General features: G+C 47.6%; 1 protein-coding gene across 9 annotated transcripts in view; it reads right to left on the bottom strand.

Annotated features, from left to right (window-relative positions):
- Nucleotides 1–2,845: 2,845 nt before the first annotated feature.
- The window catches only part of C4H6orf89 (chromosome 4 C6orf89 homolog), a 45,079-nt gene continuing 32,231 nt past the window's right edge, over nt 2,846–15,693 (bottom strand). For 5 of the 9 annotated variants that reach the window (XM_039535786.1, XM_039535789.1, XM_039535790.1 and 2 more), the window contains 6 exons: nt 14,092–14,201; nt 8,941–9,159; nt 7,970–8,079; nt 6,910–6,998; nt 4,980–5,729; nt 2,846–4,568 (listed from right to left, as the gene is read on the bottom strand). In XM_039535786.1, coding sequence (XP_039391720.1) covers nt 4,429–4,568; nt 4,980–5,729; nt 6,910–6,998; nt 7,970–8,079; nt 8,941–9,159; nt 14,092–14,201 — 1,418 coding nt within the window. In that variant the 3' untranslated portion in view covers nt 2,846–4,428. The remainder of the gene's footprint in view (nt 4,569–4,979; nt 5,730–6,909; nt 6,999–7,969; nt 8,080–8,940; nt 9,160–14,091; nt 14,202–15,693) is intronic. The other 4 variants (XM_039535785.1, XM_039535788.1, XM_039535791.1 and 1 more) reach the window with 2 other exon arrangements.

The raw sequence follows: 15,693 nt of genomic DNA, 5'->3' as shown, positions 1-15,693 counted from the left end.
TACCCTTAAGAATTGCTTGTCATTCTGAGCACCTCAACCTAGTCCAGCCCCTAGAAATTAATCTGTGCAAGCCAGTGTTTGGGGCGGTTGGTGGCATAAGAGCTGCATGGAGTTGCAGCCTGCTCCCCAGGCAATTATCTTACTTATTAACCTATCAGTCCTCCAATCATAGAGCAGAAACAATACCGTGTGACTTCAGTGACCACTCACTCACTGTGAATAATCCCTGTGAACGGACCCATAGGCTGGGATGGGTTTGTTTCAATCTATCCACTAAATCCTTATGAATAAAGCTCAGTGGTGGAACATTGCCTTTGCCAAGTGGCCATCTTCAAAGTCTCACCTAGGATTCCAGATAAATTTGGAATTAAAGAAACAAACAAACAAAAACCATTTTATCTTCAGTATTGCCAAGCATTCAAAAATTGAGCTAGTCCCTTCTTATCCCTGCAAAAACCATCAGATTACCTTTTAAATCATGAGATTAAAAGTAAACAAACATAGTGTGTGTGTGGGGTGGGGTTGTTTTCTAGTTTCTGAGCCGTTGAGGTTCACTTTTCCAAGCTTGTCCAACAGCCCGGAGGGCTAGAAGCTTTCTAGATAGATAGATTAGACTAGATTAAATAGATATGAAAGCCCAGATTCTCATGTAATCACATACCTCTGGGCGCTGGTGCTTTAAGGAAAAACCAACTCTCACAAGTGTTAGCAATGCTGAATCATGTTAAAAAAAAAATTAAGACCCTAGAATGATATAGGGAGGCTCGGGATACCCTTGGAAGAGTTAGCAATGCTGTGGCTCTCTGCTCAGTGGATAGCCCTGTGATCTGATGCCTTAGTCTGGGTTGTTTTATGTGGTTCTTTTGCTGATTTGCAAGGGTTTTATACCACGTCTTTAGCCTTGGCCCATGCACAGATTAAAGGTTATAGGCCTGAAAGGCTCTTCCTGGCTTACTCCTCTCTAGTAGCATCTGGGCAACACCCGGGTACTTTTACGATAAGCAAATGGCAGTAGCTAAATCTGCATTTTAAGGGAGGACTCACTGCAGATAGGCCAAGGCTAGATTTTGTATTGAACATGCCTCAGCAGCTGCTTTATGGGCACTTAGCCTGCACTGAGGCCACTACAAACCAGGTCACTTGGGCACCAGTTTATTTTTAGCTGATACTTAAATACCTCTGATATTTCTGATTAAATAAAGCACTCAAGTCTCTGGAGGTTTGTTCAGCAATTTACTTCAAAGTGGCCCAGTTTTCACTTGTATCTGAACCACTGCCATCTGCTGGCCACAAGGTAGAACAGCTGGTGCCCATGAGTGACCTGAAACAACCCCCCCCCCCCCCCCCCCCCGCTTCTTCCTGTTATGTAACTGGAGTTTTTGATATAGGCTAGTTTTCTCTTTCTTTAATATCTAGCTCAGTGCAGCATGAAGAGAGCAAAGCAGGGCTCAGAAGGATCAGGAAAAGCAAAAGCCACGGTCTAAATAACAACATTTACTTACCCATATTACGCACATCATATATGATATTATACATTTAACAGCTTTAAGCTTCACACTATAAAGTGCAATGAAGCTGAGCCACTATTCCTGTTTGCAAAGCTGCTCTGGTTTAAATCTGCAGTCAAACTGCTGCTAGGGGAGGGTGGAATCTGTCTGTTTTTATTTTAAAGACAGACAGACAGACAGACACACACACACACCCTGGAGAAAACTTTGGCTGTTGCACTCTGGAGTTGTGTAATTCCGTTGCTGCTGGGCCACTCCCTAGGTCTTAAAGTGCTGCCATAAACAGATCTTGGGAGCAATACAAAGTCCTCCACTGTGGGAGTCTAGAGCTCCGTAGCACCATGGGCAATAATGTAATGGAGGCCCTGATTCTGCAATTCAGGACAAAGGGCTGATCCAAAGTGCTACTGTTTTTTAAAGCCCCATTTTAAAATTAATTTGAACTTCTAAACCAATGAACCGTTTTACTTGTAAATTCTCAGAAAATCCATTCTGTACTCCAAGAGTGAGTGCTCTGTGATGCTGAGTAGGGTACAGAATGTTCTTTGTACATAGCAAAGTGGCTGCTTCCCTGCTTGTGGTGCAAAACTCAGCTCACCTGTAACTATGGACCAGTGAGCAGCACAGCCATAAGACACAACAGATGTACACACAGTTGTGACTATACTGAGAGGAAGGGTGGGCTAAAGATTAGGTCGCTAGGCTGGGATGTTGGGGAGACGTGGAGTCAATTCCCTGCTCTGCCACAGACTCCCTGAGTGACCTTGGGCATGTCACTTAGGTCCTCAAAGGAATTTAAGGACCTAAGTCCCATTGATTTCAATGAGTGATATCTAGGGGAGTGAGGCACCTAAATATCTTTGAGGATCCAGGCCTTTGTCTCTCTGTATCTCAGTTCCCCTCCAGGGACGAGGGATAATAGCACTGCCCTACTTCGTGGGGGTGAGGGGTCTATGAGGAGAAATACATTAAAGATTGTGAGGTGCTCAGAAATGGTGGGAATAGAGGCCATAGAAAGGGATAGACAGAAGGCCAGTTACATGAGTGGGTCTCAACCCCTGGGGGTACGTAGAAGTCTTCTGGGGGGTACATCAGCTCGTCTAGATATTTGTCTAGTTTTACAACAGGTTACATAAAAAGCTCTAGCAAAGTCAGTACAAACTAATTTCATAGACAATATTTGTTTATATGGCTCTGTACACTATACACTGAAATGTAAGTACATTATCTATATTCCAATTGATTTATAATTATATGGTAAAAATGAGAAAGTCAGCAATTTTTCAGTAATAACAGGCTGTGACACTGTTGTATGTTTATGTTTGATTTTGTAAGCAAGTAGTTTTTAAGTGAGGTGAAACTTGGGGGATACACAAGACAAATCAGCCTCCTGAAAGGGGGACAGTCATCTGGAAAGGTTGAGAGCTACTGAGTTACATGTTGTGCACACCCCCACTCTCATAATGCTCGGGGATCCTGAAGGAAATGAACAAGGGACTTTGCCTCATTCCTAGCACTACCGCAAAGAAGGGAGGGACCACAGAAGCCATTTCTCTCTCCACTAAGAAAACAGCCAAGAGTCTTTCACATGCAAGTTACCAAGCTCCCAGCCACAGGACTCCATCCGCCACTCAGTGAAACATGGTACGCTCCAGCATGATGGTTTCAGAACAGCATTTATTGAGAGCAGGACCTCATGGGGTATTGGAAACAGTGTCCCTCATAGCCAAGGGGCTATGGGATTCACGTCAGTCCCCACCTCATCAGGTAGCAAAACCAAGGGACACTATGGTTGCTAAAAGGTTCATATCAATTGGCACCTGAGGCTTGTCATGTAGTTAATACACCTTTTTTTGAAATGTAAGATACATGGAGCAGACATGCAGAGGGGAAACAAACATGAATGCCACATACAGTGAAAGCTGCTCTATGGTAAGTCGTGCTTCCAGTGGATAACCCCAAGCAGAATTTGCTTTGAACTCCACCACACCACCGGATTTTTGCTGGGTCAGGTTCCACTGTGTGTATAAGATACATACACCATAGGTGGCCAGGATCTGTATCTAACTTGAAATACATCGTACATTTCAGGTACTCAAGAGAAGCTAGTCTAAAGTCATGCCACAAGATATAGAGGACACCAACAGGAGTTTTATAATGAGCCACCACCTCCTCTCCAGTGCAGAAATATTTTTTCCCATGCACCAAAAAATAAGAACCATGCCACATGGAGTAACTCTGGAATGGGATGCATGCAATGGACAAAGCAAAACTGATGAGCAGGGTTCAATTCCTGGCTCTCCTGAAGGGGCATGTGCACTGTAGACACATTTGGTGGAGGAAGCAAGAGGAGTTTAGATAGGGTTGCACCATCCATGTCTGCACTGCCTTTCATATAGGATTTGTGGAGAAGGACCTTACAGTCCCACAAAGATAGTAGATCATTCATTGTTTCTGGTTAGGGGGAGGGCCATGAAGCACCATGCCTCCAGACCAGTTGGGATCCAGGATCTTCAGTATTAAGGAGTCCCATCTCTGAGTCAGGCTGGAGTAGGAATTATGGAACTTCAGGTTAGAGTTAGAGCTTGGGGAGGAAGAGGCACCAAGGAAATTCCCCTCTCTTCACCCAGCTGCTCTTGCCCCTTTAACAGATGAGCTGGGCACTTAAAACTTAGCTAACCCCCTTTTATTGGTATCCAGGGATAGCAGGGTCTCAGCAGTGCTAGCATAACAGAATGGCTGGTGTGGTTTGCCAGGCACTGCTAAGTATATCTGGATTGGAGTGGACTTAGCCAGTGACAAGAAGGCCCAGTAGGGGGTCTTCACCTGACTGATATGCCCCATGCCCAGCAGGGCAGCGGGACAATCAGTACTGGAGGAGAGTTTGAGGATAGGAGCACAGAGGGTCGAGGCAGACCCTTCAGAGCAGAAGGCCTGTCAGCAGGGGAGCGGCCACTAGGAAGAGAGAGAACTCCAGAAGGTTGCTGGTGGCTGAAACATTTTGCTGGTCCAAGTCTTTCTTTGTGGGGCCCGTCATCAGCTCTTCGGTCTCTCTGGCACCTGTGTGCAGAAAGGAAGGAAACCTGGAATCAAAGCTGAAGCCACAGGCAAAGGACCGGCCCAGTTCACACTGCTCCCTCTGCGACATGCTGCCACATGGGCAAGGATGATGCATAGCGCAGGACACCAGCACAGAGCCCCTCAGAAGGCAAGACACAGCTCATGACTCTGCTCGCGGGTTAGTGGGGAACCGGCCAAATCCATGCTCATGCTTCACGAACCAGGCAGCTCAGACAGACCCTGATAATGTTAGGGGACACAGTGCAGGGGAAGGTGTGGGGAAGGGAGTCGGTGCTGTGTGGGGGAAGAGTTTGAGGGCCAGTCTGCTATTGTTTCCTGCCAAGTGCATTTATGTTTCTTAGGGGTTGCCTATGTCTTTTACATCCAAGACTCCCTCCACAGCTGCCTTACCTGACAGGGAGGACTGGACAGGGAGGCTGTGCCCCCCTGCAGCCTTGGAAGGTGGTAATAAGTGCAGGAGGGAGATCTCCTTAGCAGTGGCAGGTGCTGGCTTTAGGGCAGGTCGGGGCTGCTTGGTATCTTCCAAGCTTAGATTGGTTTCTAGAGTCGTAAGGCTGAAGGATGGAGGTGGCTCTGAGGAGAGGGCTGGCTCAGCTCTCACGGAGGTTGCATCAGACTCCTTCAAGTCTTCCTCCATTTCTGGAGAGGCAGTCGGGCTGAGGGTCAACTCCAGGTCTAGAAAGGTCACAGCCTCCAAGGTCACCAATGGGGCACCAGTCTCCTCAGAGTCCACTTGCATTTCTGGAGATGTTTTACGGTCCAGGTCTGAGGTGGGCTCTAAGGAGGATGTTGGCCCAGTGGCCGTGGTGGGGTTGGGCCTTGCTGTTCGGGTAGATGGCGGGCTTGTGGTGGGGGTGGAGGTGGGTGGCAGCCTTGTGGTCGTGGTGGGGTTCGACCTTGTTGTGGCGATGGTGGTGGTGGGTGCTGGCCCTAGAGTAGTGGTGGTGGGGCTTGTGGTAGTGGGTGCAGGCCTCGTGGTGGTGGTGGGTGCCAGCCTTTTTTTCACGGTGGTGGGTGGTGGCGTTATGGTAGCGGTAGTGGTCGGACTCATGGTAGCTGTGGCGAGAGCTGGCCTAGTGATGAGGTTTGGCCTTGTTGTCCTAGAGGATGTAGAGGCCTCTTCTGAGTCTACACTGGGTTCTGATGAGAGACAAAGAGGGCTGTGGGTTACCACCAGCTTCACTCGGAGCCCAATGGAAACCAGCAAAGGAGAGCTGGAGAAAGCAGGGGCAGGCACTTTCACTAGGCTCTTGGGGAAACACCCCCCTCTCTCTGCCCCTTGGTGGAAATTGAGCTTAGCAGGTAGCCCACCAGATGCAGGGAAATCATTTTTTCCGGGCAGGTCCCAAGATTTCATTAGTTTTCAGACCTGATGTGGGAAAACGCCACCCCTCTGGAATGGTCTTTCCTGGCAGCTGGGGCCCAGGTGGTTGCTAATGGAATAGGAAGCCTTTCCCATCTGTCACCAGCATGAACATGGCCCAGATTGGAGGACAGTGAGTCTTTCCTGTCTTCTGGTGGCTGAACAGTGGAACGAGCTGGGGGAGCTCCCAGTGAACAGAACTACCACCACACACTGGTGTCTGCAGCAGAGATGCCAAGGACTGCATGGGCTGCAGAATGTGAAAATGACCTACCCCTAGGAGAGGGTAGTGGGGGTCCCGTCAGATCAGGACGAGGCACATTGGCAAGGCAGCATGTGTGAGGGAAGCTTGCTCTGCTGCTGCCTAGGCTATGCCTGCTCTGTAGACAGGCCGGCTCCAGGCACCAGTGTAGCAAGCTGGTGCTTGGGGCGGCCAAGGGGAAGGGGCGGCACGTCCGGCTCTTCGGCGGCGGGTCCCTCTCGGCGGGAAGGACCGGCTGCCGAATTGCTGCCGAAGAAGCGGCGGCGGTAGAGTCGCGGCGGAAGTGCTGCAGATCGCGATCGCAGCTTTTTTTTTTTTTTTTTTGGCTGCTTGGGGTGGCAAAAACCCTGGAGCCAGCCCTGTCTGTAGATAAACACAGGACTCCAGTCCCAAGTCTGCCAATCCAGCTCCTTTTTGACAGTACTAATATATACTTGCAAAAAGGTGATTCACCTCCGGGGAAAGCCCTAGAATCCCGACCCTGAGACCTGGGAGAACTTTACCGGCAGGGCTGAGGAAGTGCTGGGATCCCCACATACAGCCAGATTCTGCCCCTTTACTCCTGAACTAGCACCTCATTCAGAAGCCAACCCCATTGCTTTTAGAGGGATTGTCCCATGGGTGGAACCTGCCTCCCCGCCAGTTCTCTGGCCTGTCCAGTGGAGACACTGGCTCCTTCAGTTCCCTTCACGTACCACAGATTGAATTCCTACACGTATAGCCCTCGGGGCACTTGGAGCACGGAGGTCCTTCCTTGTACGGCTTGCGACCCCTCACGTTGCCGCTGGAAGCAGAATATGCAGATGAAAAGAGAACAGCTCATGACAACAGAGGGGACGAATCCCCTCCCCATCTCAAAAAGGAGGGAGATTTTTAATTCAAATCAGATCTTGCTAAGATATAAATCAAAGGTTACTTAAAAAGGGAGTGGAGCTTTGACTGTGCTACTAATGGCACCTGGGCTTATGAACACTGTCTAGAGGCCTGAGCCTAAGTTTGGGAGCCTTTCCATTCACTTCAGCAGTGGTTTGGATCAGGCCCTTAATATTACAGCTGCTCAGAAAATGACCCCTCAGTCTCATGAACGTTCGTTTTATTTTGCCTTTTTCCGTTAAAATGTCCATGCATATTTCCATAGAGGTTACCAAGCTGGGAACACTCTGACCAGCTCTGACAGTAAGCCCTTGCATTTATACAGCCCCATCGACAGAGGACCTCAAAGCTCCCTATACACATCCGTGAAGTACACTGATGTAAATCATCACGAGGAACTCCATGGAGTCAGTGGCATGACACCAGACTGAGAGCAGAATCAAGCAAATTTTCTCCATATCACAGCTGGGGAAAATGAGATACAGAGAAAATAACAGCCAAATTCTCCTCCTAGTGACACTGGTGTAAACCCAGGGTGCTTCCATTGACCTATGTGGAGCAGTCTAGATTTACAGCCCTGTAACTATGTGGCTTTTCACGACACACCCAAGGACACATGGTCCATAGCAGCACCACAGATAGAACAGAGGACTCCTCTGTCCCAGATCTGGGCTGGATTTACAAGACCTGCTTCTCTTTGTTGCCACAGGAAAATGACAACAAAGGGCTTTCTTAGGATTGGCTTCCACTCACTACCTGAAAGCAAGATAAGCAGAGCCTGGGGGAGGATTTTCCTTCTCAGCCTGGGGATGAAGGTTACTGTAAGAAGATGTGACAGGGCCAAGATGAAATCAAAGCAGCCCTTGGGAAGCACACACTCACGGGGGATCATAGTTGCAGACCAGCAGGTAGAGATCAGGTTCCTCGACACCATGCAGGGTTTTACAGAATTGCATCCCACAGCCAACGCGTTCGCTGTTTGCCCAGACCACCTAAAACAAGGGAGGAAGAGAGAAGGGTTATGTCTGTCAGCACAAGGCAGGAAGAGGACAGATGGGCGACCATGAGACACCTTGCCTGTGAGAAGAGGTTTAGACGAGTGAGCGTGATGTCATCTGCAACCAGCGTCAGCTCAGTCATCACCAGGACTTTCTTCCCAGACTTCCAAAGCTAAAGCATGAGTCACTACAGCTTGGGCTAAGGGACCAACTCCCCAAACTAGGAGCTGTAGCAGACTCATGGACTCTGTGCATGAAGAGCACACCATTTCAGAGTTACATCTAAGCAGTCAGGCCTTGTTAGTGCTTGGATGAGAGACCCCCATCAACAATTCTTCTCTGTCCATCTGGACACAACCCACATGCTCTTGAATTATGGTGCTGTTCATAATCCAGGTCTGAATTTTGGAAGAGGTCCCTGTCTTTATACTAAGCCAAATGAAAAGTCCAGATCCAAATACGCTGGAGTAGTGGAGAGTTCAAAACATGGAGCTTGACCTGGATCCTCGTTCTGAGGCCAGAACCCATCTGCTACAGGGACTTGAAAGCCACACCAGGCTTGCTGAGTGACCAAACGGTGCAGCATTAAAATACACAGATGACTTTAAAGACTTTTTTTTCCCCCTAAAGGGAAACTGTTCAGCAGGCCTGAAATGATCACAGCAGCTCATGATGCCCACAAAATTGAGCCATCCATGCTGAATAAGAATCAATTCTATCCTATCCAACTGAGATTCTTATACTGGGCCCATCACCATGGTATCGCAGCCCCTAAACAATATTTCTATGGTGGGTCACATCCCAAGCACAACTCCCTCCCAGGAATCCAGCCCCTCATGCCCTGTAGCCAGATACCTGGGTGTAGTGGCCACACATCTGTCCTATGGTGCACTTGGACGTGGTCAGGTTGTAGTGCTCGTGCTCGTTGTACCACTGCTCCAAGGCCACCTCCACGTCCATCTCATCGGTAATGGCAAAGAGGTTCTCACCCCGCCGGCCCCGCTCCTTGTTGTGGCCCCAGATGCACTTCGCTGCATAGGCTTTGGCAAACGCTTCCAGGTCGGGGGCCCAGCTCTGAAACAAACACAAAGCTGCCACCATCATAAAGCATGAGGCCGGGATGAGGATTGTCCATCAGGATCGAGTCCCTCGTCACATGGATCAAATGCTCTGACATCCTGAGACACACACAGCCTATCCCGTATCCAGCGGGGCCAGAGGTTAGAACCTAGAATCCTGTTCTGTTCCCAAGCACTGGCAAAGACTATGGCTCTCCCCAAAGTGACGTTTCCGATTCTTATCATGTTTGTCAGGAGGTCCATATTACATAGCAGGACAAGATCAGAAATGAGGATATTCAAAACTGAACCCTGCACCCACCAGCCCTGGCTCGGTTTCAGCAGCTTTCTTGGTGGGTATGTATTATTATAATGGAAGACCAGAGAATTCCGAAGTGTGTTTACCAAGGAACGCCGCCACAAGGGCATCAAAAGCTTTGATGGTGCCATAAGATTGCCAGAAATAGGCACAGACTGAATATCCAGCCAGACCACCTTGAGGATCTAGCCAGAGATTGATCCAGGTGGCGCTTGATCTGCAAGGAGGCCATGTTACTGGGATTTGCCATGATGATGATGGAGTCCCTGGATCATTATCCCTGTTTTCCCAATGGGGAAACTGAGGCAATGAGCAGCTCGGTGACTCATTCAGTGTCACCTGGCAAAAAGCTGGGAATGGAACCCAGAAGACCTGGGTCCCTTGTTGGAAGCACTGACCACAATGAACAGGACAAACTGTGGGAATGCCTGGAGAGAGGGACCTGCCCAGTTCAACAGCTGTGTAAGGCCAGAGCGCAGGAGCCAGCGCACACATCTGGTAACCTCATCATTTAAACTCAACTGGAGACTCAGTCTGACAGCTGCCTCCCAAGTGATCCCTCCAGTGCCCGGACTGACAACAGATTTTTGTCCAGCTGAACTCCCCTGGGCTCCATATCTTACTTAGCGGCGCTTGCTAGGTAAGAGAAGGAGAAGTTTTTGCACAAGAGAAGCATTAAGGGGAACACTATGACGCAACTGCTTGGTATTTCATTACATTATTTAAAGGAGCGGCAGCTTCTCTGAAATCCAACCAGCAGAGAGAGCAGGGCAGGTGGGAGGAGAGCCCAGACATACAAGCCCACTGAAAGATCACGGGACGGAGCAGCGGGTGAGGAAGGTGGGTTTAGCAGCTGATGGGGGCAGGAGTGGAGTGTGATCCAATGGGGAAACCCTTAGTATTTTGCAGGGAAGATGATTATCTTAGTTGGGGTGAGGAGGATTCCTGGTTCACCGATTCCTACGTGTCAGAGCCCAAGGGTAGGTAGCAAGAATCAGAGAAGATGCAGTCACTGTTCTATCAAGTTGCTCTCTGCTTACTTATAAGAGGGGCAGAGGCCGGGGGAGGGACGTGGGGGTCTGATGGTGCTTTGGAAAGAGGGTTGATTGCAGGTCTTGGTGTGGGGGCTCATTATCCCCTCCTTGTGGCAGAGATCCGGGTACCGTAAGCAGAGAACTAACCTCGGTGTTATTTGCTTCATTAAAAAAAATAAGGCTCTGGCCTGCGTATGCCCATTGTATAACCATTTCCACGGTAACCAGCTCTGCTGTCTCAAACACAAGAACAGGGTGACTGCAGATGGGCAGTTAGCCACAGGAGTAGGTGAACTCAGAAGCTGAGATCTGGTTCTTCTGAAAGAAAAATGTCCTTGGAAATCCAGATGAGCAATGCAGACACTGGGAGTTTAATCAGAGACTCAAGGGATTGTTTCTAAGCTGAACTGTTTATCAAAGTTTACCAGGCTGTGGAAAAACTGCTGCTGCTGGCCATCCGGTCTTTTAAGTTCTATAATCAGGGGCGGCTCTAGGCACCAGCAAAACAAGCTGGTGCCTAGGGCGGCAAAATCTAGGGGGCGGCAAAAGGCTGGGTCTGGGGCCCCAGCTCATCCTGCCGCTGCGAGCCGAGGAGCGGCCCGTCCCATGCCGCCGGGCGCGGCAGGCTGGGCCGGTGGACCTGCCGCAGTCAGGCGTGCGGGAGGTCCACCGGAGCCCCGGGACAACTGGACCTGCCGCAGGCATGACTGCGGAGGGGGTGCTCGTCCCGCGGCCGCGGCTCGGCTGGACCTCCCGCAGGCATGACTGCGGCAGCTCAAGCGGAGCCGCCGGACCCGCGAACCGTCCGCAGCCGCGGGGGGTCCAGCCGAGCCACGCGGGACCAGCGGTCCCTCTGCAGTCATGCCCGCGGGAGGTCCGCTGCTCCCGCGGCTCTGGGGCGCCTCCCGCGCATGACTGCTTGGGGCGGCCAAAAAGGTAGAGCCGCCCCTGTCTATAATAGTAAATGTAGCATGGATGTATGCATTTCACATCTATTCATGGTAAATTCAGGACAAAGACAAGACTCAGAGTAAACCACAATCAAGATCAATACTTTTTTTAGGACAGGATCTGAGTCAAGGCGGAAAGTGCTACAAAGCAGTCGAGTCTGGCTTCAAGCTTTTATTTCAAACAAATAGGATTGAATGGTCGCATTTGTCGCATGCCTAAGTCATCATCCCATTTTTACAATAAGCAGCAGCATACTTCATTAAGCCATTTTCAAAATTGCTTCAACGAGTTAAGAGCCTAAGGGCTTGTCCACACGGTGGGTCTGATTTCTAAAGCGCACTAATGAGTTGAGTATTAATTGGTCTGTATATAGGCCCTGCTGGTGCGCACTAAAGGTTCCCTCGTGCACTTTAGTGTTTCAGACAGCACTGTATGGCTGGCTGGTGTGTCCGACGATGACATCACAGCACCACACGTTTTCACGTGGCTGTACAGTCCAATCCATGAGGAACAAGATTGCTAACAGATGTGTCATAAGAATGTGCAGGGTCCCACTGAGGACTTGGCAAGACACTTGCCCCTTTTTTGGATCCATTTTTCATGTATGTCTTCCTCCAAGTGTTTACTACCTTTATTGGTAGTTGCTCTCTATTCAGGTCTGGCCTTGGCTTCGTCTTTGAAATTATCAATATTTATGTCAATTAAGGTCAGATTCTACTTAATAATGTCTTTGAAGCATTTTCATTGACCATCCCTCTTGTGCTTTCCAAGTTTCAGCTCACCCTAGAAAACTGTTTGGGGGATTCTATCATTATCCAAACAGTAATATATTAAAGTGCACCAGCAGGGTCAATTCATGTGCAACACGCTAGTGTTTTTTAGAAATCACACCCCAGTAGAGCACGTTACCTCAGGGTGTAGACATGCTCAAGCCTCATTTTAAAAAAATGAATTAAGCACTTAGGCGGCTACGTCCCTTTGACTTTCAGTGAGATTTAGACTCCTAGTCCCTTTTGAAAATGGGACTTAGGTGTTTTTTAAAAATTTCACCCCTGAACTAAAATAGTGTCAAATTAACTTGGGTTTTGTCCTCAGCATGGGCTAGCAATGCAAGTACATACCCAGGGTATCAGGCAGGCTTGTACAGCCTACGTTGAAGTCCGTGCCGAGTTTAGTTAAATCAGTGCAAATTGTGTGTGCTCGCAAGGCCTAAAATAATCAGGTCATGATTAGAGCTGGGGGCAGAGGGGATGGTTTTCTGGTCCTATGAACATTTTTGAGATACTGAAAAATTTTCCCATCTCGAAAACAGGATGAAAAATCAAAATCTCAACAATTTTCACATACCAAAAATCCTCCCCAAAAAATTGGTTTGAGTCAATCGAACCATTTCGTTTTTATAATTTTGAAACATTTTGTTTCAATTTTGACTTTTTTAATCTTCTTTTAACTTGAAATTTACTAAAATTTCAAAATGAAAAATTGTTTCAAATTGAAAAAATGAAAACTTTTTCCCCCAAAAATATTTTGGCATCATAAGAGTCATCAAAATTGACCCTGTTTTGTGAAACGGTTCTGGTTTTGACAAATTGACATTTTCCAGTGCTCATCAAAAAATCCCCAACCGACTGTAGTCATTATAAAGAACCAGCTGCAAATTTGTCTTTAGCCAAAGGGATAATGCTGTCCAAATATTAATACCTTGCACTTTAAGTAGCACTTTCCCTCTACAAAACACTTTACAAACATTAAGTAATTAATCAGATGTGGAGAGACATCTTACTCAAATCAAGGGGTCTAATACAAGAAGCAGCATCCTCTTATGATTAGAGCAGGGATCGAAAGAATGAGGCTCTATTTATAGCTTAGACACACTATATGACCTTGGGCACATTGCTTCTTCATGCGTTAGATTTTCCCATCTATAAAATGGGGATAGTACTGATTTGCCAGACCTACTCTGCAGGGGTGTTGTGAGAAGGAACATACATGAGCACCTTGGATGAAAAATGGCTAGCATTAAGATACCTATACAGCCAAAATCAATGGATGAGGTTCAATTTTATATTCCATTCTATAGACAAAAAAGTGTATCAGTAATCACAAGTGTAGCACTAAGAAGAGTTCTCTGAGCTCAGCTGGGATTTCACCACTCTGGCTGGTGAATTTAAGTTTTGGTTATTTGTTCATTGCAAATTTGTTTACTACAGCCATGACATTTATTGCACATGGTGTGTAGCTTGGTCATTGCTACATGAGGAAAAAAGAAACAATTTTTACACTGGATCTCCAGCTAGAGTCAATCACATTTATGAACTTAAACTTTCAAAGTACATTTAACAGCAAAGGATGCTCTTATTTTAAGAAGAAATGTAGGAGATCCTCAGCTATTCAATAAGATGCAATAAGATACATGATTCCTATCATACAGTAGACCTCCAGATATCCCACACCTTTCTATCACATAGAACAGTTTTTCTCAACCTTTTTGATACCAGAGACCAGCTTGCTGCCTTAATGAACTATGTGAGGGAAATCTCAGGGACTGGCACGAGTTCACAGACTGGTCACTGAGAAACACTGATATAGAAGACCCCAGATATCCCCCTGGAATCAGACCCTGGGTTTCCAATGGGACACTTACCATTTTCAGCATGTCTGCAGCACGAGGGGAGACCTGGGAGCGGTAGTGGTTGTGCATCTCCACGATCAACCTCTTGTCATCATCTGTAAGGGACCAGCTCAGTTCCACAGCTGTGAGCAATAAGAGAAGGGGAGGAAGCCCAGAGCTCAGCATTGTGGCAGTCGGTCTCTGGCTTTAGCAGCCCACGCCTCTGGCAGATAGATTTAAAGCACTTCCCAAAACAAGGAACACCCAAAGCCTGAGATTAGGGGAGGAAATGTATCTCTTTATTATAATATATTTCAGAGCCACAGGGAACACACCCATGTAATGTCATTGATGAAAAAGGCATGTTGCTTAAGGGGCCGATGAGTGAGCAATGCCCACTCCCTGAGAGCTATCATGTGTGTGAAATCCTGATATTAATTTTTTCCACAATCGAAGGAGCTCTGTTTTGGGGCCCTGCTACTGCTGTAATTTCAGATGTAAACATTAATATAACCCTTTGTGATGTCCTATAATTACTTATGTAATTACTCCCTCCCCTTTCCTTCCAGAGGATCCCCAAATGTTTTCCAAACTGAAACACAGACTAGACACAGGAATCATTTCACCTGCCCCTGAAATGCAGCCAACTCTGGGGCAGAACATGGCAGCTGTTTAACAACAAGCAGCAACATTAGACATGCAGGAATTGTAATTCTAGTTCAGATTGGGGTCCTGGCCAGCTTGTCCATCATCATGTCTTAGGGCGGCCAGCACCTGAGGAAGGTGCAGTGGGCAGTTATGGAATAACCTTCCCCACAGAAAGTTTCTTCCTGACCCTCATCAGATAAACTTATACCCTTAAGGAGGAGAGCTTATAGCCCTTCCCAAATGTTTTGGGTTGGATAGGCAGTGAGAAAAACCTTCTGAAACTGCATAAGGAGGGGTGGTAAGGGAGAGTAGTAATAGCTCTACGTCTTTCATCACTACATAATTTTGACAGGTTTCCTTGTCCCGCATCATGGCATTATGCCAATCAGAACTCTGTATTACACTTCATGGCCCCACCTTTTGTCCCACCCCCTTTTTGGCCCTATGGTTTTGGAAGTCCCTCCTACTCTTTCCGTCCTTTCCAGGGCCCTGGGTATCATTTTTGGAGACATATTGTCAGCCATTTTGAAAATAATAGGGTGTTTTTTGAAACATGTATTTAATTTTTTCTTACTGGAAGCAGTATAAATAAATAATGTATGTCCTTTCCTCATTTTAAGAGGGAATTTTGCCTTTTAGACAGTGATTGCTATTCTAAATACAGTTGACAGAACAATTGCAGAGTTTTAATAACAGAGTTAAAGGAGAATTGTTAATATATATCCATTTACACACAAACACACGGTACCTCCCACCCGTCTTTTTCTCCTACCCTGAACACAGAAATGCCAACCTTGCTCTGGGATGTTCAGGGATGTTTATGAAAAAAAAATGTAGGAAGGCATTAGGGAAGTTACTTGGACCTCTCTCCCTTCCATCCCCTCCTGTCCCTGACTATGGCCAAGGGGTGAGGCCTGAATCCACCACCCAAGCCACAGGCTGTGTGTTATGCTCCGACTGCCCCATGTGGCCTCTCCTGGTGCGCTC

Source organism: Mauremys reevesii, linkage group 4 (assembly GCF_016161935.1).
Source record: "Mauremys reevesii isolate NIE-2019 linkage group 4, ASM1616193v1, whole genome shotgun sequence".
NCBI classification, from domain to species: domain Eukaryota; kingdom Metazoa; phylum Chordata; order Testudines; family Geoemydidae; genus Mauremys; species Mauremys reevesii.
This window is presented reverse-complemented; position numbering and strand designations above follow the sequence as displayed.